Raw genomic sequence first — 22614 nt, 5'->3', positions numbered from 1 at the left:
GTATTGGCACCCGGGACTCAGGAACCGGGAAGCGACCGAGCGACGGAAAAGCCGAAGGTAACCTAATACCCTAAAAGAAGCTTTTTGACAACTATTCTGTGGAGACTGGACAGTCATATTTGAAGCTTGCCAGACCAGAAGACATCTCAGGGACTCAGCAAACATGTGAGAAAAGGTCTGTCTTGTCTGAGGAGACTAAAATAAACCTTTTGGCTTTAGCACAAAGCGGTACATTCGGCAGGAACCCAAACCTGCTCATCAACACGGACCCCTGCAGTGAAGCATGATGGTGGTAGCACCATGTTCAGAGTTCCCCTTGCCCTTGTGGTTACTTCTCCAATTTCCCTTTTTGGTGGAGGGCCTCAACTTGGCAAAAGAGGCAGTTATGCAGTTCTCTGCCCCGTGCTGTTTTTATCCGATCTGCCCTGCTCTTTTTGTTCTTTTCCTGCCCTACAATTCTCTACAGCTCAGAGGAGCCCAAAAGACCCACATTGTCCTCAGCTGTAAAGTTATTTTAATTACTCTTCTATTGCCGGCACCATAAACTCCACAGAGAGCCTTTCTTTTTTTTTTTTTTTCCTTTTGTTTGTTTTTTATAAAACAGCATGAATACCAGGTCCTGCCAGTGGGGGGCGCTGTCCTCAATCAAAGCCAGGGCAAATCTGGCAGGAGAACAAATTCGGCTTCTCCGGAACATCCTGCTCCTGATTATATAAATGCATATTCATTAGCGCAGTGCGTTCACACTCGCTGTGTGGGCGTGAGCACATAATGCACCTCACCGAGGACTTATTAAGGAGTCGATGGGCCGAGCACGGGGTCGGGTGGGAAGCCATTACAGGCAACGAGTGTTTGTACGTCCTACTTTACGACAGAAAAATACCAAACCGGGTTCACCACCATTAGCGTAAGGACTTACGTTACACATTTCTCTCACGATAGCTTTCTCTTTCTCGCTGAGATCCTCCTCGTAGTCCTCGGGAATCTTTCTGTCCAGGTTCTCGTGGACCTCTAATACCTGAAAGAAAGAAATAAAAGGTGTAAGATTGGAAGCATCACAGAGACCAAAATAAGTCTTGTTTTTTTTTTTTCCTTAGTACAAAACATTTGGCAGAAATCCAGCACGGCTCATCGACACCGACCCCTACGGTGAAGCGCGGTGGTGGTGGTAGCATCATGTTTCCTTCTGCTTCCTGGTTTCTGGTCTCGTCTTGGCAGAGACACGGTTATGTAATGACTTACCCCGTGCGGTTCGTCCTCAACATTGTTTCTTCTTTGTGTACAAAATAGTTTCTATTATTTTTTGAAGGATGTTGCTGAGGCAAACATTCATTCATTCATTCATTTTCTACCGCTTATCCGAACTTCTCGGGTCACGTGGAGCCTGTGCCTATCTCAGGCGTCATCGGGCATCGAGGCAGGATACACCCTGGACGGAGTGCCAACCCATCACAGGGCACACACACTCTCATTCAAACACACACACACACACACACACACACACACACACACACACACACTACGGACAATTTTCCAGAGATGCCAATCAACCTACCATGCATGTCTTTGGACCGGGGGAGGAAACCGGAGTACCCGGAGGAAACCCCCGAGGCACGGGGAGAACATGCAAACTCCACACACACAAGGCGGAGGCGGGAATCGAACCCCCGACCCTGGAGGTGTGAGGCGAACATGCTAACCACTAAGCCACCGTGCCCCCCCCCCGAGACAAACGTAATTTAAAAAAACAAAAACCACAAGCAAGGATGTTTAAAATCGCTGACAGGACAAACACAGGCTTCTGATGTTAGATACCTTTTCTTATACGCACTTACATAAATTTGGACCGGACAACATGTGCATGCTGAAGAAGACATGAGAACTTCCTGTGAAGTGTGGACGAGTTAAACATTCTTAGACGCGTCAAACGTACCTTCATGGCATGAACCAGAGCCTCTGGTTTCTGAGCGGATGTTATGTAGGGGGTGATGGGTGAGGGCAGATCTCCACTGGGAAGTCGAGCAGTGCCCTGTGGAGACAAACACACCCTGAGTCATGACTGCTAGTGTTACAATCATATTAGCACAGAGGAGGTGTGTTATCGGCCTGTTTTGCCGTCCGTTCTCACTGCACCGGGCACGTCAACAATGAGTCCTTTGAATGGGTTAGTCCTGACGAGGTCCTGTTTAGACACAGCCTTTTGAGTATCGTTCTAGCGTTAAATCCACAACAATTGAACCCGCATTCCGGCAGCGGGGGCCGTGGACTAGCGCACGGCGCTGAACAGGAGTAGCTCCTCGTTCTCTTCCAGCCTGCGCTGCTCATTTACAGTCGCCAGAGCACTTGAGTCGGGCTGGAAGTGTGTGCACGTCACACACTACTGACACGGATACGCCCACGGGCACGAGGCTGATCACATTTACAGCCCAGGGGCAGCTCACAGCACCATCGTGGGGCTAATGGTCAAAATTCCACTGTATAAAATATACTCTACTACAGTACAGTAAATTTACCACCCAGTGCTTAAACATGCTCCACTATAGGGACAAGAAGTCTGACTCCTAACCCTAAGGTTGCGGGTTCGAGTCTCGGGCCGGCAATACGACGACTGAGGTGCCCTTGAGCAAGGCACCGAACACCCCCCCAACTGCTCCACGGGTGCCGCAGCATAAATGGCTGCCCACTGCTCCGGGTGTGTGTTGGATGGGTTAAACACAGAGAACGAATTCTGAGTATGTGAACGGAGCTAATTAGGATATTACAGGATCGCATGACTTTGTAGTTTAATGTTGGACTTTAAATGTCTCCTTTTTGCCTGAGGCTTAAAGTGTTTTTTTTTTTTTGGAAAGACATGGCAAATGTTTTGGAAACGGACACCGCGCTTAAATCCACTCCACCGAGCCAAACCAAAACATTCCTTCGATGGTAAGAAACGTGGCGTCGTTCTTGAGAGCGTTATCTGTCTGTTAGTACAGAAAGCATGAGGATGCAGACGAGAGCAGACTGCACACGAACGGATGGTGTGAAGATTAAACAATCAGTCTGCGTCGCTGCCGTGTCCACATCTGGAGCTGTGCCATGGGTAGCACGTGGGTAAGTGATACAGAGGGAACATTTAATTACGCAGGATTAGTGTGAGCTTCTTTACGGCCGAGATTCTCTGGAAACATCATCATCTCCATCGGTCATGTGATGTGGCATCACCACACACACACACACACACACACACACACACACACACACACACACACACACAGCACTGAAGAAGAAAATTTCCACCAGGATCACATCCTAATCATTCATTTGAAAGCCTCCTGGTTTGGATGGCCTCCCATATTCAGCTTTACAATCCTGAAGCGTGAACGATGCATTAACCGTTAAAACGCCGATGAGCGAGATGCTACGCACAAGCTAACACAGTCCCCGCAAAACAAACAGACCTACTAAACTCGGACGAGTCTGACCTCTGAGCCACTTCCGTCTTCAACGGGCTTATAGAGGATGTAATCCCCAGTTAAGTGCGACCGTGAGCTCTGCACCTCAAATCCAGTCTGGCTGAATTAAGCCTCTGGTGATGAACACGGCATCGTCGGCATCGTCGGCGTCGTGCAGGACGTGTGATCTGAGACGATCTGTGCTATGGCAGTGGTGTAGCAATGAAGCTACGGGATAAAGAACAGACTCCAAAGGGGCCTTTAAAAAGAAACTGCAACAAAATTACCTGTGTAATGTATAGAGAGAAGGGGGGGGGTAGAGAGAGAAATAGAGAGAGATAGTGAGAGAGAGATAGTGTGAGAGAGAGAGAGAGAGAGAGAGAGAGAGAGAGAGAGAGAGAGAGATAGTGAGAGAGAGAGAGAGATAGAGAGAGAGAGATAGTGTGAGAGAGAGAGAGAGAGAGAGAGAGAGAGAGAGAGAGAGAGAGAGAGAGAGAGAGAGAGAGAGAGAGAACAAAAGGCTAGAGGGAATATTCTAGCTGTCCAACATGGCAGTCTGAAAGAAAGAAAGAAAGAAAGAAAGAAAGAAAGAAAGAAAGAAAGAAAGAAAGAAAGAAAGAAAGAAAGATTGTGAGAGAGAGATGGGAGACAGAGAGAGAGAGAAAGAGAGAGAAAAAGAGAGAGAGAGAGAGAGAGAGAGAGAGAGAACAAAAAGCTAGAGAGAATATTCTAGCTGTCCAACATGGCAGTCTGAAAGAAAGAAAGAAAGAAAGAAAGAAAGAAAGAAAGAAAGAAAGAAAGAAAGAAAGAAAGAAAGGGGCGAGAGAGAGAGAGATAAAGAGAGAGAGATGGAGACAGAGAGAGAGATAGTGAGAGAGAGATCGATAGAGAGAGAGAGAGAGAGAGAGAGAGAGAGAGAGAGAGAGAGAGAGAGAGAGAAAGAAAAGTTTTTGGTTAAACCAAAGTAATTGGTTATTTGTTTGCTGTCTCATTGTCCCCTATCTTGAGAAGTCATGTTTGTGTGCTAGCACCATGAAGGAAGAGGAAGAGGAAGAGGAAGAGTCGAGTAAGATTCTGATGTGAGCTCCAGCGGCGTCGTGATCAGCGTGAGGTCTGTGAGGTCTGTGAGGTCTGTGAGGTCTCTCAGATCCTCCTGTTCCGCCGGTCAACACACCAACACACACGTCACGCTTGTCCCATTATCATTGCAGGAGGTTTGGAGAGCGTCCACAGACCCTAAGGTTTACTTTAAGAACGTCAGATGTTTAAATGGTCGTCTGATCGGTTGTGTGTACAGCGATGAGCAACAAGGTTATACCTGCGTAACCAGGCAACCAACAAATAAAGAATAAAAAAAATCCTGCCGTTTTAAAACCTCTGGATGAAACGTTCTCATTGAGATCTCCTACAGAACCAGACCCTGAGTGTTGATGTAGCGCGTCACAGCCGCTGAGCACTCTGATTAGCTAAAGCCGCGGAGCTACATGAAGGGGGTTAACATCCACAAGGCTGACTGTGACCTTTTTTCTACGGAGAAGAGGCGGAGGATAAAGAAAAGTACCTCGGGGAATGAAGAAAGAAAGCAAGAGGGAGATGAAAAGAGAGAGAGACAGAGAGAGAGAGAGAGAGAGAGATGGAGTGGGCGGCGATGAAGGAGAGAGAAAGATGGTCTATATAAAGAAATGTTCATTTCATGCTTCGTCTCGTTAAGCCGTGTGCAGCGGCGGATGAAAGCTGGAGGCACAAAGGAGCTCGAAAAAGCCAAACAATCTCACGCACAGACGTTTTATTACTCGAGTCTGAGAGACGTTTACACAGTCGTGCAGGTTAGTGTCGCTTGGAAAGGACGAGTCGTGGCCTAATGGTTAGAGAGTCTGACTCCTAACCCTAAGGTTGTGGGTTCGAGTCTCGGGTCCTCCACGACTGCATAAATGGCTGCTCACTGCTCCGGGTGTGTGTTCACAGTGTGTGTGTGTGTGTGTGTGTGTGTGTGTTTACTGCTGTGTGTGTGCACTTTGGATGGGTTAAATGCAGAGTACGAATTCTGAGTATGGGTCACCGTGCTTTGCCGTATGTCACGTCACTTACAGCACTTTATATCCAAAAGTATGTGCACCCCAACCTTCATATCCATATATGGTTCTTCACAATATACAGCACGGCTATACGGAATGTATTTTAATACATGACAACGCACCCGAGCACAAAGCCCCTGACGGTGTGGAGGTAAAGGTTGATGTGGAAGATCACAGAGCTCTGACTCTGACTCATCCCCACTGAACACTATTGGGATGAACTAGAACTGGAGTCTCCTCAACATCCCACCATCAGAGTCTGATCTCACTAACGCTCTTGTAGGTTGAACAAACGAATGAACACTAATCTTCACCGCTACAGTCCGACGTCTGGTGGAACGTCTAGCCGTCTCACCGTAGAGAAGCGGAAACGAGGTGGACAGATCTGAATGATATACACGTTTCCTTCGAGAAGAAAGGAAGGCCATCGTGACCACTTGTTGCTTTGAGTCGATTTACTAACCTGCTTACTTTAGGTAGCTCGAAGGCTCTGATCTCTGAGACACTTAATATGTGAACGGTAGACTTCCTGCAGAGACAGGAAATCATCTGAAATCTGAAAGCTTCCGCTGACGTGGTGACGATTCGGTGGGATTTACGCCTATTAACGCGTGACGTGAAATGTCCCGACAAACGAGGTGGACGAGTGAGGACCATACATACGTTCTGTAAGGCGTCTTGCTGCTTGGACAGCGCAGAGAGCTGGGACTCAGAGTGATACAGCGACAAGCCTTTCTTCAGCGTCTTCAGATCGCCAACGTTCCCCTAGCAAACACAAACATAAACACACGCGTAAATAGCTAATAAAAGCGACTGGACTGAATTATTCTGGATGAATTCTGGCCGTTGGGGAAAAACGTCGCGAGTCTAAACTCTCTATTTCCTCTGCTTTTGGCTACATAACGAGAAACACGTATGCTGATTGATCCAGATCTGCGTTCGAGCAAATAATCACAGCTAACAAGCTAACAATTTGAATTAAACATACTAATACACGGTCGGTTCCAAAAGTATTAGCACCCGAGTTGACTACTGCAGAATCCTTAATCACCATCTCATTGGTAAGAAAAAGGGGTTTTACGGGTTGTACGACTTGTTACCCGTTTTTTTTTTTTTACACAAGAAAAATGACCTGATCGTGATATCTTTCCATTTAATTAAGAGACTTTTCATTGTGCAGTTTTATACACTGTTGAGTAAAATATTTTCAGCCATCGTGTTTTATAGCACGGTCCGCCAGATGTCACCTCGTCTAACTTCGATACGGGTCGGTCGGTTTGAAAGGTTAAAAGCGCAAAAGACGATGAGTTATGGACCCGAGAAGAAGAGTCTCGTCACGCATTATAAACCCAGAGCCGTATCCCGGCTTCACCTGTCCGTGGCTAATCTGTCCGTGACGTCGTGTCGATCTCCAAACAGACCTCTAACGCCGCTCAAGACTCCGTGGCGTCCGTCTGCTGCGAAAGCAATTAAGCACTGGATGTTATCTATCTAATGAAATATTCTCCCTGAAGACTTGAAGATTATCTGTATCTGCTCTGCCGTTTGCGAGCTGGAGCGTTTCTTGTCTCTGTAATAACACCCGTGTAATTATCCCGTCCATCTCGCTTTTTTTCCCTCAAACCTGCTCTGGTTGTTGTTTGGTTGGAAAACATCTCTCTAGTCATTCTCTCTGAGGGATTACTGCAGCTTAAAAAAAGTGTGTGTGTGTGTGTGTGTGTGTATACTGTTGCTGGCTGCTTCTGAACTTTAGGAAAACCGGCTCTGTCTTTCCTGGAAACATCTTCTTCTTTCTATTAAGTAAACAGTGCATCGCTTAATAGTACGTTATTACAGAAAGTATGTTTTATTCCACTTATACCGTTGTGAAGCATTACAATTTTTTGTTCACACTTACATTATAGCAGTTATAAACAGTAACAAAAATTGAATCGCCCTAAACGACCCTCCCCTTTAGCTGCTACCATAGCAACAAAAAAACGAATTGTGCGCACGTTTAAACCCGTGAAGCTTCTGACCAATCGGAATGGAGAATTCAGCAGCACTGTAGTAGACAGATAGATCGACGCCTTCTGGCTTTTGGCTGCACGTTAAAGCCTCGGACTCGGTGGTTAATTCGGTTTGACATCATTCAGGATGACTCGCGGCCGTACTGGAGTTCCTGTGGATTCTGGAAACCGTACAGTTTCCATTAAAATGTTTTCTCGGAGTCGTCCTTCATACCGCCGTGTTTCTGACGCCACATTTACTTTTGGAGCGATGAAATGAATAGAAAAAAAAACACTCCTTAATTTTCTCAACCTCAGAAGCAGCCAAGGCGACTGATGGCTTATTATTAATGATTTATTAATGCACCGAAGGCACGAGCCTAACGTAGCTAACCAGTAAGTTGGGAGTAACCGGGAGTTGTTCGGATTTTATGTTGTATTTCTTCCCACTTACGTTCCACTATATATATAGTGTGTGTGTCAGTTTGTGTATGTTTGTGTACATTGTCTCTGACCTGGGAAAAAATCTGCTTGTTGTCGTCCTCTAATATCCGGACTTTGGTCTCCAGCTGACGGACGTAATTCGAGGACTCTGTGGAAATAAAAGCAGAAACTCTCAGGTCTAAAGATCGCTGGATTCGTCCATCGTGTAAGACACCGATTATACTAATTACAGCACGAACTCACGGCTTACGCCTTTCACCGAAAGAACATATTTACACTATTAACATCTTATTTCAGCGTAATCCCCGCAGTTAAGACAAACAGTATTAATGCACCGATTCTCCTCGAGCGATCGGGTGGTTTGAGAGGTGAAGCTAATCCTAAAATTGCACCTAATCCCAAAACACCATGTCCTGGAAATAAGAGACAAAGAAAAAAAAAAGAAAAGAAAAGAAATCACAAAGAAAGGATGAAGTAATGAAGCAGAAATGTTCACTGAGGAAAAAAAAAAAGAACGAAAGAAAGAAAAAAAAAACAATTAAACTTTGAAAAATATTTATTCATGCTAATAAGGATTCATCTAAATAAATCTGCATACATTTGCATTCCTTCTTAATCTAGTTTTAATTTTGTTAAAAATTTGTTGAGTTAAAAACATTAGTTTTTTTCCATTTTTTATTTCTCCGCAGCTACCGAGCTTGGAGAGTGAAGGTGAACGAAACACGTGAACGTTTTGACGGCTATCGACCCCCTTCAGCATACATGAGCTCACAGACGCCCGCGATTGGCTACCGTTGCTGTTATTGACAGGCGAGAGGCGGAAAGCCCCGCCCACCCACAGAGCACATAACTATTTAGTTTAGTCATAAATCTTAATAAAAGTCGATGTATTTTTAGGACAACTTATTTTTCTAGACATTTCTTAAGATTTATGACATAAATCGATGCACATGAGCTCGTTTTGTGTCATGACGTGATCGTGAAGTGGGCGGGGCTTAAGACATGCAGGTTTAAGATGATGCAGTGGACAGATTTTTTTTATTGTTACGGTTTTATTGTATTATTTATTTTTGTGTATAAAGCTTCAGGAGAAGCAGGAGCTTGGTGTGGCTCCGTCCAGCTGTGTGTGTGTGTGTGTGTGTGTGTGTGTGTCGTGCTACACTCTCAACATTCATGTCCTGACCTCGCTATCTGAGTGTGATGAAGAACGCAGAGTTTGAAAGGAAGAAAAAAATTTATCGTTAAATCCCTGAGGATAATAAGGATAATATAAGCTTTGTATATTTAATCTAACATAGGATTTGTTTAAAACACACACACACACACACACACACACACACACACACACACACACACACACACACACACACAAACAGCTTTTAGTGTCATTTCAGTGCTATATATATATATATATATTATACTTTATTTTATTACTTCTCTTAATTGCCAATGTTCTTGACGTGACCCACAAAATCAAAGCTGTACAGCCGTGTGCAAAAGTTTGCACCCCCCCTGGCCTTTCCTTCCTAGATTCGTCCTGTTACAAGCAAGTGATTTTTATCAGTTATCTTTTGTATAAATAAATAAATAAATAAATAAATAAATAAATAAATAAATAAGACCTCGCATGGCTCATTGATATTCATATGTTTTTAAATGCACAATGTTTAAATTTTTATATATCTATTTTTTTTATTACGCAAGCATGCTTGGGCCTTGTGTTAAATTGTGTGTGTTGGATTGAGGACCTCGTGGAGACGGCATGAGTCATCGTCAGGGTCAAACCCTTGCTGCTGCATTCTTTTACACACACACTCACTCACACACACACACATCTCCACGCCTAATTAGCTCGATTCACGAGTTGTCCTCTTTAACCCTCTCTCTCTCTGTCTGTCTGCTGTAAATCCATCAGACTCACACCTGTCCCCGAACCTACTCTCGCTCTCTTATACCCATCAAGGTCGCACCCGTCCTCCTCCTTTCAGACAGGGCCTGCCTCTTTGACTTTTTTTACGAGCAATAAAACACAAGTGACGGCTCTTTGCTTTCCGCACATAAACCCCCGGCTGCCCCGTGTCGCACAATCTCGCCGCAATCGATTACCTCGACGCTCGGCTGCCAGCAGGTGTCAGTAACATCGCGGGCACGTTTCGAAGGTCCTCATGAATGCTAGAATCACAGGGGACGGTTTTAAAAGAGCCATTAACGCCATAACACTTTCACAGAGAGAAGAGAGAGCAGCGCTTGTGACAAATAGCTGCTAAATAGCTTCTCCTGGTGAGGGATAGAATCTGATCTCGGAAGGTTGAGAGATGTGTTTTAGGAGAGGATTCTTCACTTAGACCACAAAAAAGTTTCAATTTTAATTTATTAAATGAAACAAATCCACTTTTTGTCCGTTTACGATTCCATTTCTTTTCTTTATTTGTTTTATCTTGATGTTAATATGACAAAAAATCACAAAACCTTAAGACTCCTTCTCTAAATTTGAAATAGTCTCTTTACAGAAATCTTCAGCATACCAACACATTTCTTTTCTCGTTATCCGAGTGGTTCTCTGTTCACGTCTCTGGGAAGAAGCTGTTGCTATAGAGATGATAATGTATTCGATCAAGTGGTGTTACAGAGAATCAGACATTTCTGAACGGCGTATAAAACGGCAAAACAAGGTTTTCTCGGGCCCAGGGGCGGGGCTTAGCTCGACCCGAGCCTGGTTGCTCTGAAACTGTTGAAGCGAATGCAGACGTAAATCCTCTTTGCCTTCCTCGTGACTCTCTAATCTAGCTCGAGTACATCTGGTCAGCTGACCCGGAGCGGATTAGAGGAGCCGACGTCCCGGCAGGCCGAGCAGTCGGGGGCTGAGAGTCGCGACCTCCCGCCGCTCGTCTACAGAGAACACAGAAACAGAGAGCTTTGGAGATAAACGCACTCTCCTCGTGTGTTCATCCCCACAGCACTCTTTCATCTCCACAGGGTTGCTCTGCAGTAAAATAAATAATCATCTGTTTTTCTAAAAAAAAAAAAAAAGAATCACATGGACGCATCATTTCTGTGTTTTGCATCGATATGGACGTTCTGTGGGACTCGGATAACCTCCGAGTCGTTATCACAATAGAGCGCTTGACTGCATTGTGTCAAGTTTTCATTGTTGCCGATGGGAAACGGCAAGGATTAGGTGCTTAAGCCCGGAGTATCACGCACACATGAACTGCACAATGAGACACGGGAGTGACTCGGCTGGCGTGAACACCAACCCGAACCTTTAACTACGATTTAAATTACAACCTAGAGTTCTTCTCTAGCCTTTTATCAGGCGAAGACGCACAAACAGTCCTGTGTGTAATTACCTTCAGTCAGACAAGACCGCACATGAATCGGTGTCAGCTCCGGATATTTAGTGTCTAATGGAATATCCGGATATTTAGTGTCTAATATTGAACACAGTTTCATTCGTTCAAGCTTTCGTTCTCGTTCCAGAAGTCCGTTAGGTCGATTGAATCACACGTGTTATACCATAACACGTGAGATGTGTTTAGTGACGTGGTGCTAATTTGTCGGTTGGTGAATACTGTACGTCTCTGTGAGATTTTTTTTCCTCTTCTTATTAAGTTTACAAATGGCACGAGATGTTTTTTCCCCCCACTTCCTATTTTCCAGCTAGTCACCGACTGTGATGTTAGCATGAAATTTGACGTTTGGGAATATGTTTGACGTACGTTAAACGGCGGTGAGAGACCGCCGTAAGTAAATAAAGGAAAGGGCTAAAGCTCTGCCGCATCGCTCTCTTTAGTAAGAGATGACGTGAGCACTAAATATGCTATCAGCAGTGCATTGTGGGTAATGTAGAAAACTGTTAAATGGAAATAAAGAAATGTTCGTGAAATTGTGAATAAACAAACAAACAAAAGTAGAAAAAAAAAGTGATGCAGTACAATCTCCTTAGAAACAAGTGCCGATGGTCTTAATGGCTTCTGGTCAACATGTGCTTGGCCCCGTTAATCACTGTTTGCCGTCATATTTCCATAGCATCACACAAACCCAAATTAAACTAAGCAAACGTAAAACTATGAGAGACACAGAGGTTTAGAGAGAGATGAACGTCACCGCAGTACAGCTTCACAAAGGCAGGAGTTAAATGGAGAGACAGCAGGGTGGAGTTTTGGACAGCTTTGAAAAAGAGAGAAGGGAAAAAACAAACACATTCACGGCGTCGCTGTGTTTGTGTCGATGCAATCGCCCGCGAGTGGCTTTGACTTAATTAGAGAGACAGCGGGGTGTGGGACAGCCTCGGACAACGTCTCTCTCCATCACATCACGTCTCGTGTTGTATCGGAGCCGTGACCTACTTACGGCAGTGCGCTTTTGTTCCTCCTGCTCGGCACGAACTGCCGTTAAACTCGGCATGCTAGATACCGCCTGGATGATTAGCATTGTAAAGGAAGTTGGAAGAAAAGGTTTATTAGAAGAAATATTTCTCAGATCATCTATTTTTAGAGTACCACCATCATCACCATTACATGGAGTAATATATGGATCATCACAAAAACAAAAAAAATAGATGCTATAGATGTTCATATCGCTAGGTTTGTTTGTTTTTTTTTTTTTTATTTTACAAACATTTTTTCACAGGGGTGTGTAGACTTTTTCTTGTATCCAATGTGTACTATAACTGTTTAATACATGATTAATTTTGTTACATTAATCAACTTAAAGGTGGGGTCTCTGTTGTTTGAAAACCAATGTTGACATTTGAAATCACCAAAACAAACACGCCCCTAACCCAAACGGGTCCCACCCCTGTATCGATAGCTCCGCCCACACATACATACGTAACCCAGGCGACTAACAGAAAGAAACGTGTCTTTATCATAGCTGAAGGGAAGAACGATACGATTGTAGATAAACAAACAAGCAAAAATGCCACACAAGCATAATGATGTAAAGGACAAAGGCATATATTAGTTCTGTGTAACAAAGCAAAACCAACGTTACTCACCTATCAAGAAGGAAAAAAGCGCCTCGGCGTCTTAAGTAAAGTTGGCCACATATCACATAGCTGCCTCTCTACATTACTACGATAGAAAAGAGGTGTTATTTGTGTAGTAACAGCGTTTAGCTCAGGAGTTATTGACTCGGGAAACTCCAACCTGTGAATATGTGGCCAACTTCCTGCTCCTTCAGTTCTCTCCAGCGCTGGAAAGCTGATCCTATATTAACACGTCCTACTTCTTGTCCTTATCGTAAGTCTTTCTTCTCTTTCTTTGTTTTATCCTCCATGTCAATGTTAAAACCGCTTTCCGCTAATGTCACACATGCGCACTGAACACTCTCTCCGCCCATATTGACAAGCCCCACCCCTTTCTGCTCATTGGCTACATGTTAGTTTTGTTTTTGTTTCTTTTCTGAAGCATTTCTTAAACAACGAAGACCCCACCTTTAAGGAATGAACAAATCTATGTAAATATATATATATATATATATATATATATATATATATAATAACAGATCTCGTATCGTATCTCAATAACAGGGTCGATTGGTGCCGTTGGTGCCAAGATTATTGATTACGATTACACAAATAGAAAGGATCGTTGCGTAAAGCTGCCGATTACTCGGTAAACAGCAGTTATGTCCCTTCTTAAGAAGTTTAAAGAAATTCAGAATTCAGATCAACGCAAAAAAGGATAAAAAGAAACTCCTTTCCACATCAAGCTGCAGCTTTCCATCAAACTCCAGTCCTGGATTCAATAAAACTCTCGTTAGCGCCGCTATCCGACCCGATGCTGAGATCATACGTGAACGTATATACTGTAAAAATAAACGTCCCGCCCGTGGACGGCGCAGAGGAATGACGGAGGCCCAGGATCCAATTAAATGAATTCAAGATGTGGAAGCGGGGCTGAATAAACAGTGGTGTATTGTTGCCGTCCTCTCCCTCTCTCTCTCCCTCCCTCTCTCTCTATCTCTCTCTCTCTTCGGTGTTAAGCATTTCCTCCTGAAACCTGAAGCTGTGCGACTTTCACTTGGCCTGGATTCAGTCAGCGGTGTCCACAACTCGAGCTCTCTGATTGCACTACATACTGAATCCATCAGATCTGAGGAGAAGGTGTGGAGACTGATCCTTGGGCCTCACCGGAAAACAGTCGGGTTGAGTTTAACTCAACGATCAGAAGAAGAAGAAAAAAATTCCCTTTTAGAGTACGGCGTATAAAATCCGATCCCAACTCTTCTGATCTACTCATGGTCCAATCGAACTATTAAATTAAACAGGTTTGGTATCTTCTTCAATGTCTAAAAGGACATGCCAAACACTTTGCATACATTATTTGATGGTTGCTATGGTTACAGCTGGTGTAGATAACTGAGATAGAATTTCTTAAATGTTTACATTTCATAACAAATGACGTGTGTTATCAGTTTATTTAAAAAATAAAAATAAGTGCTTGGCCCCCTAAATCGCTTCTTGCAGCTCTCACTCACTTTCTACCGCTTATCCGAACTACTCGGTTCACGGGGAGCCTGTGCCTATCTCAGGCGTCATCGGGCATCAAGGCAGGATACACCCTGGACGGAGTGCCAACCCATCACAGGGCACACACACTCTCATTCACTCACACACACACTACGGACAATTTTTCCAGAGATGCCAATCAACCTACCATGCATGTCTTTGGACCGGGGGAGGAAACCAGAGTACCCGGAGGAAACCCCCGAGGCACGGGGAGAACATGCAAACTCCATACACAAGGCGGAGGCGGGAATCGAACCCCCAACCCTAGAGGTGTGAGGCAAACGTGCTAACCACTAAGCCACTGTGCCCCCCTGCTTCTAAATGTCCGTATTAAAGCTACAGAGAGCGATTCAGGGGGCCAAGCACTTATTTGTTTTTAACTATAAACCGAGCGCCATTTTGTAGGACGTCGGAGCTCAGTGGTTAAGATGTTGGACTACTGATCGGAAGGTCATGGGTTCAAACCCCAGGTCCACCAAGCTGCTACTGCTGGGCCCCTGAGCAAGGCCCTTATCCCTCAATTGCTCAGTTGTATAAATTGAAATGAAAATGTAAGTCACTCTGCATAAGGGCGTCTGGTAAATCCCGTAAATGTAAAACGTAACAAAATCTATGATAATAGTAAAATTAATTCTACTACTAATAAAACCCCGCCCCAGCTATGTTCTTAACAAGATGTACCTGCATGTCTCAAAGGCATTCGGTCTGAAATCTGCTTTCACAAGTCACAGAGTATTTTTATGACTAGATAAGAGTTGTATATCCCAGGTCTTGGCCTTGACCCTGGAGTTTAGACGCAGGTTTAGATGCAGGTACAGAAATAACACCTCGTATTAACATGACGTCGATTTGTCCTGAAAAGGTAACTGGAACTGGATTGGTCAAGAAGATAAACGCTCAGGAAGCGTCTCCCGTACGCGCCTGGTGTTTCTGTGACTGACAGCTCTCACACAAGCCTGATTCCAATGACACTCAGAGGTCTCGTTACGGCGACTTCCTGTGAAAGGAGGTGGAGGAGCTGAGGGTCAGATTGCACAAGCTCAGCTCCAGCTCATATCAATCATTAACTGTGGTACAAGATCTCTCTCTCTCTCTCTCTCTCTCTCTCTCTCTCTCTGTGTGTTTATTCTCTCACTCTCTCTCTTACTGTTTCTTTTCCTTCTCTCTATTCTTTCAGTCTTTCTCCCTCCCTTTTTGTTGACCTTTATTCTTTGTCTCTCTATTCCTTCCTTTCTTCCCTCCCTATCTCCTCTCTATCTCTCTATTCCCTCCTTTCTTCCCTCCCTATCTCCTCTCTATCTCTCTATTCCCTCCTTTCTTCCCTCCCTATCTCCTCTCTATTCCTTCCTTTCTTCCCTCCCTATCTCCTCTCTATCTCTTCTTTCAGTCTTTCTCACTCTCTTTCTGTGTCCCTGTATTATTTAACTCACTATTCCTTCCTTCCTTCTCTCCCTTTCTGTGTCGCTCTATTCCTTCTCTTTTTTTCAGTCATTCTCTCTATCTCTCTCTCTCTCTCTCTCTCTCTCCCACTGTTTCTGTGTTTCTCGACCCCCCTCCCCTCTCTCGGTATCTCTCTCTCTGTTCTTTCAGTCTTTTTCTCTCCATTCTTTCAGTCTTTCTTCCTCTTTTTTGTGACCTGCCATTCTTTCAGTCTCACTATTCCTTCCTTCTCTCTCTATCTATTTTTTTTAGTCTCTCTTTCATAGGAAATTTTCTCTTTCATAAAAGAAATCTTCAGAGTAAACATTGATATCAAACCCATTTCTGCTCTCTGACCTCTCGTGTTCATAAGCAGCTCAAATTCTGTGTGAGTTTATGAGTGTGAGAGAAAAACACACACGTCTCACCACCGAATGAACAACACAATCGTCTGTTCGCTCAGTGATACAAAAAGCGAGTGTAAAAAAGGAGTAAATGTCCTCCGCTGTGTTAAAAAGTACACAGTGTGTCTGTTACACAGGAGAAAACTTCCTGAGCAGTATTTAAGGTCATCGTAGATTTTGTATTGTTGCACTGATTCCTATTAAAAGAGGCTTCACTTCCATCCCTCTGCTTCTACTGCTTCCTCCTGCGGCTTTATTTCATTAAGGAAATGTCACCGAATGAGGACGGAGATGTGATTATTGTAGCTTATCAGATGGACGTGCCGTGCAGAGAACGCTACGGAACGATAAACTCGTGATGCAGAGTGATGATTTAGAGCACGTTAATAACCCTCATAACTCTTAAATCTCCTTTTTCCCACGCCGTGACATTTAAAGTGCAAGAGTGTGAGAGAGAGAGAGAGAGAGAGAGAGAGAGAGAGAGAGAGAGAGAGATAAAGAGACAGAGAGAGAGATAGAGAGAGAGAAAGAGAGAGATAGAGAGAAAGAGACAGAGAGAGAGAGAGAGAGAGAGAGAGAGAGAGAGAAACATAGATAGATAGAGATAGAGCGATAGAGCGTCTGCTCGTGTTACACGGCCTGTGGGAGCATCCGAATGTCAACAAATCTTTATCCTGTAGATAAAATAGCTGCAGGGTCTAAGAGAGAGAGGGAGAGAGAGAGAGAGAGAGAGAGAGAGAGAGAGAGAGAGAGAGAGAGAGAGAGAGAGGGAGAGACAGAGAGTGAGAGAGTATAGAGAAAGAGCTACAGACAGATATATAACACAAGAAAGACAGATAGAGACAGAAAAGACATAAGAAACTAGAGAGAGAGAGAGAGAGAGAGAGACGGACGGGAAAGAAGAATATGACTGACACACACACACACACACACACACACAGACACACACACACAGCATTCTGAAATAACAGCAGCCAGAAACAGCTTCATTCCCCCTGCGGGTAAAAATCGACCCCGAACTCGTACTTCCTATTGTTTAGACGAGCGAGCCTTGCTTTCCACTGACCTTTTGTAAACGTACGCTGATGAGTTTGAACATGGAGCGGCGCTGTGAGAGGCGGCTGGGCTCGGGTTATCCGTTAGTTCTCCGTTCGCTCTGATTTAATCGGGTTAACTGGAAGCAGAGTGTGTTTTGTAATAACAAGGCAAATTGATTCGTTCTGTCAGAGCTGCACTAGATCTCACTTTATTATGGGCTGTGGAGAAGAGCCACGCCGCACCGTGCCGCACCGCGCCAGGCAGGGGTAGTGGAAAAAGTTAATCAGGCACAAAACAAATGTCTTATGGAAGTTACCTTTGACGAAAAGGCAAATAAATTCTACACATCGTACTTTTGATGTTACAGCTTCATTTATATCTTTGTTAATAAATAAACAAATAAACAAACAAACAAACAAACAAACAAACAAATAAATAAATAAATAAATAAATAAACAGTTCTGTGTTACCATAGAAACGATGACGTATCAGATCGAGTGTGCTAATACTCACTCGATCTGTGGCGGAAGAATTTGTTAAAGAATCAGAATCGAGAGTCATGTGGAATAATGATTCAGTCGACTCCTATCCTGATTCCTGGTTCTGAGTGGTTCCTGGTTCTCAGAGTGTTGCATTCATACAGGATAAAAGAAGCGAGAGCAGAACAGAAGGCAACACGATTAGGGAGTAAATGGATACGGCCGTGTCCAGTCTATGAGACCGTAACACGACTCTCTGAGATACGACGTCGAGCTAACGAGCCGTGAGGTCCTGAAGTCGGTTTAAACACCGACGCCGTTTTATCCTCCGTCTCCTTGGAAACCTGTGATCATCTGACACGGAGGAAGAGACGGATGATGGAAGATGATCCAGGAAGATGCTCAGACTTGAAATAAGTACATTTGTGTTTATTCAGCACACCTAAGGTGGATTGTGCTGATTTTAAAGGTGCGGTGTGTATTTATTTATTTATTTTTTTTTGGAGGCAATTCTAAAGCTCTTACAATCGTTTCAAAGAAGTGGACGATAGCTAAGAAAAGTTTTCACTCGATTCTGAGACCAGGCTAGCTTTAGATCTCCGTTATTTGAGCTTTCCGTGTACTTTTGTCTGCGTCACACGGGCCGCAAAATTACAAACCGCTTCTTTAACTTTACATACAGTCTAATTTGAACGATATGTATGTTTGCTTTTCCTGACTGATTTACTGACATGTCGCCGGCACACACCCAGTTCGTCACCTCACGGCAGTCAGATTAGCAGTCGGATTCGGTGTAAGCTAAAGCAGATACGGCGTCTCGGGCTTGTCAGCTCTGCTATCTAACACGTGAAGAGCTCAGGTGGAGAAAAAACACTTCTTTATCGACTACAGGAAATGAAGTACGGTGAATCACGTGACATGATTACTAAGAGAGAAAAAAAAATACAAAGTTCCACTGAGTCTTGCGTAACTCGCTAGTCGGTATGAGAAAAATGCTGCGATGAAAAACGAGCTCTGGTCTGTTTTGACTATTTCATAGCAGTTACATATTTTAAATTCTTTTCCTGTCTGAAATGAACGATGAACAGACATGCGGTTACAGGAAAATAATCAACAGGGTCATCGGGGTGGTGCGATGAAGCAGAGTTAGCTGTTGAACGTCCACGACACACGATAACTTTACTTCTTTACCTCACGGTTTTACCTCTGACACCGGAGACTCCTTACATTTAAAAAAAAAAACGTTGACTCCTTAAATAAATCCTTCCATTTAAAACGTTTTAGAATTACAGCCAGCTGCTGTAATAGAAAATTACGCCAATAAAACGGCACCGATCAGATTAGAGAATCGTTTGCATTGCGTCACGTTCACAACACTCCGCAAATAAATAAATAAATAAATAAAATAAAATAAATCCCAGAATGACCACGAGTTCAGATCAAACAAGACGTTGTGTCTGGGAAATCTCCTTCCAGTTCTAGCTGTGCAAAACAAACCAAAACACACACACACACACACACACACACACACACACACACACAAACACACACACACACACACACAATACAGGCAAGCGACCAAAACTAACTTGTGTTTGATGGCAGCGAGATCTGTTTTTCTCAAAGCCGTGCACAAACAGAGAGACATGTGTCTGGCAAAACGTTATTATTTATATTATTTATCCTTGTGAAACAGCTGCGTCTCGAAATGGAGCGCGTCGTGTGCTTTTAGCGCTCGGGTGAGATTCGTTTGCATCATTTCTCTCTGAGTGATGAATTAAAATGGACGACAAAAGCGGACACGGCGATCAATAAGTCGGGGGGATGGGAATGGGCAGAGCCACGACGTAGCACGGATGAATCGATTTATCTGAAAGGCAAAAATCCCAGTCAGTCATGAGGTAAAACCATGTATGTGTAAAAGTGTGGAAAATGTACTCAAGGATCATTTAGAAACGTTAACGGGAGTGAAAACAGTCTCACTCCGGGATGCTTACCGATGGCGAAAACACGCAAAGTAAAAAAAAAAACACACTAATGTGTTTCCTGAGTGTCGGAGCAAAGCGGCGTCGCGCTAGTATGATAAGTCTGAGGTTTAGATTGAGGTTAGAAAATCCACCGATACGAAGACGACCTAGCCGTTTCCTGTGCCGTGCTTTGCTTTTATTGTGCTTTTATAGGTCTATCGTTAGAGGATCTTCATCAGATAATCTGACACGAAACCTTTGAACGAATTGATCTTAAATGAGCCAGAACTCATGAGCGGGAACTGCGTCTTATCTGTGCTTTGTGGTTTGGGATTCTCACATGAGCGTGAACAACATAACGTATTTTCGTTCTGAGAGAAAAAACACTTTTTATTAGTTTCCCAGTGGCTTGGAAGTTTCTTGTGAAGAGTTCTGTGTGTGAGTGAAGACGCCCGGCATGTAAGAACTAAAGAGCAGACAAACCCTTTAGTCAAACACTGACGCTTGTTGCTAGGATACGTTCTTATCAATACCTCGGTATGCCGTGTGTCTCGCTCGTGTGTTTCCCGGCCTCGCGCTCTGCCTCGCGCTCTGCCTCGCTTTTCATTCCCCTGTCTATTTTCGAATCAGCTCCTTCAGATATCCCATACGGCTGACTCTCTATGGCTGAGATACACGTCTTTCATGCTAAATGAGTGTGAATAGCAGGAACAATCAGAGCGCCGGTGGTGTCGTCATTCTTGTCTGCTTTTTACTTGTTGTTTTATCATTTTTTGGTAATTTTATTTATTTATTTGTTTGTTTGTTTATTTATTTATTTATTTTACTAAAATTGTGAAATTTCTTTAATCTTTAAATCAACATTCACAATAAATCTCATAACGTACATTGTGACAATTTTTGAGTTTACGGTAACATGACTAGCTACGATTCTTATCCAAAACGGGACAACGGAGGAAACGGCCGCGAATGCCGTTCGAACGCAAACCGTAACAGGATGTTACACAAATCCAATCGTTACTCTAAATGGATTGAAATGATAAGTTCAATGCGTCCTAAAGCACATAAACTGCGATCCTTGGCAAATTACGGTGATGAAAGAGGAATAAAAGATGTCGGGACATGCCGTTATAAAAAAAAAAATATCTCCCCCCGACATGTTAGAGAGTACAATTGGTGAACAATTCTAAATCTTCATATTTCATCACAAATCGTGAAGCCTTCAGGCGAGGAAGTGAAGGAAATGGGGTGGGACCTTTTTTCTGGCTAAATTGACTTGTTGCAACAAGATCAACAAACAAGTTCCCACCCTACAAACTGGTAATTTGAGTACTCCATTACTCACTCGTTTATTGCCAGGTACTCGAGCCGATCGGAACGGAAGACACGCCTCTGGTGCCAAGTTGTGTTTTTTTTTCTTTGTTATCAGTCTTGTAATTGATTTCATTTCAAAGTAAGATGGTTGTGAAAACATCAAGACACGACAGAACGGTGTGTGTAGGCGACGTACAAGTACCCGCATGACTCCTATGGAAGCGGGGCGCGTGTTCGTGCTCCTTCGGCTGTGCACTCGGAGGTTATGGGGAGATCTTGGACAGACTTCAGTCGGGAAAATAGGAGGCTGTTGAAAGAAACATTCGGGGTTGATACCATTGATGTCCAATTACCGTTTGAGCAAATTCCTGAAATGCCTCGGTACACAGCGTACCTGTCAGTCCGGAGAGGCAAAACTCCCTGAAAGACCTACTTCTTTTGCCAAGATTTGTTTTTTCTTTTGCAAGTAGGTATGTTGAAACATTATAGTTCAGCCAAACCTCATCATTTATCTGCACAAAATAATGGGAAGATGTTAAAAAAGGAATAAAACACGGAACGGAATGATGCAGTCGGACTGGCTCTTATTTCTCTTACACCATTCGGTCGACGCTAACAGTTTCCCCGAGCTTTTTATCCATTTATAGTTACATTTAATGTTGTGAAACGGTTCCAAAACACAAAAAGTCGTTCTCTCTCTTATAGTTAATAAAACAGTTACACTGCTACTATGGAAACGGTTTATTAATCTAATCATGTGGTTTATAACTGCACTAACTGCTGCTTTAGAAATCGAATCAACGCCTTCTGAACCAATCAGAATGGAATATTTGACAGCAAGAAAGATGGCTATAATGCTGCAATTTTTTAAATTATTTTTATTAATGATATTATAATATATTATCTGGTTGCAGGTTGAATGCAATCCGTCATGTGTGAATGAACCGTACGTCCCTCTATCCAGCCACAACACGCTAAAGTGCCCCTAATGAGGCTCGGGGTCTGAGCTTTGTATCTGTACGTTGACATATTGCCTTTTGAAATAAAACGTCTGGTTAGGACGTGTCGAGGGGCTCGACTAACTTCACCGCCAGTCAGAGAAAGCACTCAGTGAACGCTAATCCAGTAACAAATCTTAACAACCTAAAGGCGTCATCGGGCATCGAGGCAGGATACACCCTGGACGGAGTGCCAACCCATCGCAGGGCACACACACACACACTCTTATTCACTCACACACTACGGACAATTTTCCAGAGATGCCAATCAACCTACCGTCCATGTCTTTGGACCGGGGGAGGAAACCGGAGTACCCGGAGGAAACCCCCGAGGCACGGGGTAAACATGCAAACTCCACACACACAAGGCGGAGGCAGGAATCAAACCCCCAACCCTGGAGGTGTGAGGCGAACGTGCTAACCACTAAGCCACCGTGCCCCCTTGTTTGGTTCATTTTTACTATTTTCATTTAAATATATACTGATATATTGGTCAGAATTGGTTTATAAGCCAAGTGAGACATAAACGTAAAAAGCTCT

At 43.7% G+C, this 22614-nt stretch overlaps 1 protein-coding gene across 2 annotated transcripts in view; it reads right to left on the bottom strand.

Moving 5' to 3' along the window:
- ccdc85ca (coiled-coil domain containing 85C, a) overlaps window positions 1-22614 on the bottom strand; it is a 36941-nt gene that overhangs the window by 3100 nt on the left and 11227 nt on the right. The window contains exons 4-7 of one of the 2 annotated variants that reach the window (XM_047821490.1): window positions 8013-8089; window positions 6173-6274; window positions 1934-2029; window positions 920-1018 (exon numbers count right to left, since the gene is read on the bottom strand). In XM_047821490.1, coding sequence (XP_047677446.1) covers window positions 920-1018; window positions 1934-2029; window positions 6173-6274; window positions 8013-8089 — 374 coding nt within the window. The remainder of the gene's footprint in view (window positions 1-919; window positions 1019-1933; window positions 2030-6172; window positions 6275-8012; window positions 8090-22614) is intronic. The other variant, XM_027159790.2, reaches the window with a different exon arrangement.

This window comes from Tachysurus fulvidraco, chromosome 12, assembly GCF_022655615.1.
Source record: "Tachysurus fulvidraco isolate hzauxx_2018 chromosome 12, HZAU_PFXX_2.0, whole genome shotgun sequence".
In the NCBI taxonomy this organism is placed as follows: Eukaryota; Metazoa; Chordata; class Actinopteri; order Siluriformes; family Bagridae; genus Tachysurus; species Tachysurus fulvidraco.
Note: the sequence above shows the minus strand (reverse complement) of the source record. Positions and strands in the feature narration are given on the sequence as shown.